At 34.0% G+C, this 2,936-nt stretch overlaps 1 protein-coding gene across 1 annotated transcript; it reads right to left on the reverse strand.

Moving 5' to 3' along the window:
• Positions 1-1,657: 1,657 nt before the first annotated feature.
• Positions 1,658-2,654, reverse strand: LOC110934011 (ethylene-responsive transcription factor ERF115). Its single transcript, XM_022177207.2, has one exon. It carries the CDS (start codon positions 2,652-2,654, stop codon positions 1,752-1,754), a length of 903 nt encoding a protein of 300 aa, XP_022032899.1. The 3' UTR covers positions 1,658-1,751.
• Positions 2,655-2,936: the final 282 nt, after the last annotated feature.

The following is a 2,936-nucleotide window of genomic DNA, read 5'->3' on the forward strand; positions in this document are numbered from 1 at the left end:
AAGTTCCATAATACATTTCTGGATTTTGTGGCACTGGAACTCTTTTTGCCTTTAATGTTTCCTCCTGATCCTTGTTTTCTAAAAGCTGCACGAAGTCGTTGATGTTTGTAGTTCTCAAAACTCCGTTATACTTCAAGATTTCCAAGAAGCTATTCCATTGGGGAGGCAAAGCATCAGCAAACTTCTTCACCACCTCTGCTGTAGTTGTTGCTACTCCAAAATTGTAGGTCCCTCGGAGGATGAGGTCAAACCTTAACCTTGTTATGTGAAACACACTAGCAAGTGCGGAATCCAAGCTAGAGTGCAAACCGAGATGAAACAAGCACAAACACAAGACACACAATATTCACCGATTAACACCACTTGTATTAATGCGTATGAAAGGTTCGGTTACAAGCTCAATGTTTACAAATCTGTTTTGCAAACTCTCTAAGTGTGTGTGTGTTCTTGACAGAATACTCTCTCTATCTCTCGTATCTATCTTGTGTCTCTGTCTCTCTTGTGTCTATACTCATCTAAATGAAATGAACACACTACATGGGTATATATACCCAACACTGGACGTCTGGTCGAAGGATCTGATAGATTGATCGAAGGATCATCTATCGAAGTTAAACCTGTCGAAGGATCTAAATATATCTCGAAGGATGATCTATCGAGGTCTATCATCATCCATCGAAAGTTCATCTTTCGAGCTCATCGAAGGATCTAAACTATCCTTCGATGAGTCATCCTTCGACACAGACATGTTATTATCATGCACTAACTGTTTGGCCAAGTCAAACCAGGAGGATGGTTGACTTGGTCAAACTTACAAGACTAACAAAGGACATCGTTTAATATACAGACAAAGTACAGACACAAGTGCACCAACAGTTTTAAAATGGTAGACAGAGAGAACTTAACGTTTTAAAGTTTTATAGATGAGATAATATTAAGATTTGTAGCTATATTGATTTAGATGTGTTTTCAATTTAATAGTGCGAAGAAATATATTAATTTCATTTTATACCCATTTGTGACATAGTTAATTAACCTTTAATATAAAGATTTATTCATTATATATAAACATTTAACTTATATCATAACTTTACAAATACTATTTATTAATTAAATTCGCATAACGACTATTAGTAAGAAAAACATATCTAATTTATGTCATAACAAAAAAAAAATTGGCTTTTTACCAATAAAAAGGAAAAGAACAATTTAAATAATGAATTTTGTAAACAGAATTGAGGTCTTAGAGATTTATTTTAAATAAAAGTTATATTTAAAAGATACACAATGATAAAAATTATTATTATTTATACATTGTTATATGTAACACAATACATATTTTCATTAATATATAAATATGTTTATTACATGTTTTTAAGTATTCAACTTTTGTAATACACGACTGTTATGGTACTTTCAGTATTACTAATTAAGATGGGTCGGTTTTTATGATAAAATCAAGTTAGTTGTATGAACCATTATATAGTAATGGAAATTCGTATATATAAAGTTTCGTTACTAATTAACATAGGCCTTAGTAATATAAAGTTTTTTAAAGATTATATAACTATATCATTTATATTGTACAAACTCTTGTGATACGCGGGTCTATAAACTAGTATGATATAAAAGAGTAACGAAGTGAATGTTTATTAGATTAACATATAAAAGCATTAGCTACTTGTAGTAATATTTTTATCAGAAATCATTACATTTCGGTGAAAGATTATTAATTGCATGCAGGCTTTAAGTTAATCTTCAGAGAAACTTTTCCTAAACTTCCAGTCGTTCTTCCATGGATTATTCGACAATGAAAAAGATGATGATGTGGAAGTTGTGCTACGCTTTTTCGTCATATATTTTTCTGGATTCTCATTGTGTGAATCGATCAAATGCGGGAAATTAAGCAAAGCATGAGACCCACGGTGCTTAAAAGCGGCTCGATCATAAGCCATGGCTGCTTCCTCTGGCGTATCGTAGGTTCCAAGCCATAATCTCGCTCCTTTCTTCTCCGGATTCCTCATCTCCGCCGTGAACTTCCCCCATGGCCGTCGCCTCACTCCTCGGTATTTCCTTTCAGATGATAACGGGCGAGCTTCAACATTCTTCACATCTTTAGAATTATATTCTTTCTTACACAGTGGAGACTTTTGGTCACATGCCATCATGTTTCCTTTTGAGAAATCCCAATTTATGGCTGATCCTAATCCCTCCATTGAAGGTAAACATGGAATATCTGCTGAACTTTCAAGAAATATTTGTGGGTCATGCATAGGATTAATGTTTTGTGTATCAGAAAAATTGGAGACGTGAAAGTTATCGTCGTTATTGCTATGTAATAAGCTAGAGATCTCAAAATCGTCGACATTAGGCAACGGCCAGAATGGATCATCCTTGAAATATGGACTCATCAACCCGGAACTCCTGCTATACATCTCACCAGAGCCGGAGTTTCCTTCGAAAGCAGACATCATTTGTGGATGGACATTTATGGACGACTCTTCAGAGATGGCGGAAAAACTCAAATCATTGGAACCGAACACTGGAAAACCAACAATGTTAGGATCGTCGATGTAGTTCTCGGAATGATCATCGAGAAGATAATTGCGAAGGGATTCTAGGAGAGAATTATCAAAATCTACTTGTTCACACATTGTTATTTTTTCTAAAATATGTGACAATAAAAGTTGGAGGTACTGGTCTAATTATATAGTAGTAGTTCTGTTAAAAGAGTGTTAGATTTCAGTCAATGAATGATATGTGATTTTGAGCAGGATTTAATTAGATGAGGACCCAATTTTATGTTTATAGATAGGGACCCGAAAGCTTAATTAGATGGTCCTTAAATTTAATTCACATTATAACTTAATTTAATTCATTTCATGCTTGCTATTTTTATGTTTCGTCGTATTTTAAGTTTTATCAGCTCTTTTTGC

Source organism: Helianthus annuus, chromosome 4, assembly GCF_002127325.2.
Source record: "Helianthus annuus cultivar XRQ/B chromosome 4, HanXRQr2.0-SUNRISE, whole genome shotgun sequence".
In the NCBI taxonomy this organism is placed as follows: domain Eukaryota; kingdom Viridiplantae; phylum Streptophyta; class Magnoliopsida; order Asterales; family Asteraceae; genus Helianthus; species Helianthus annuus.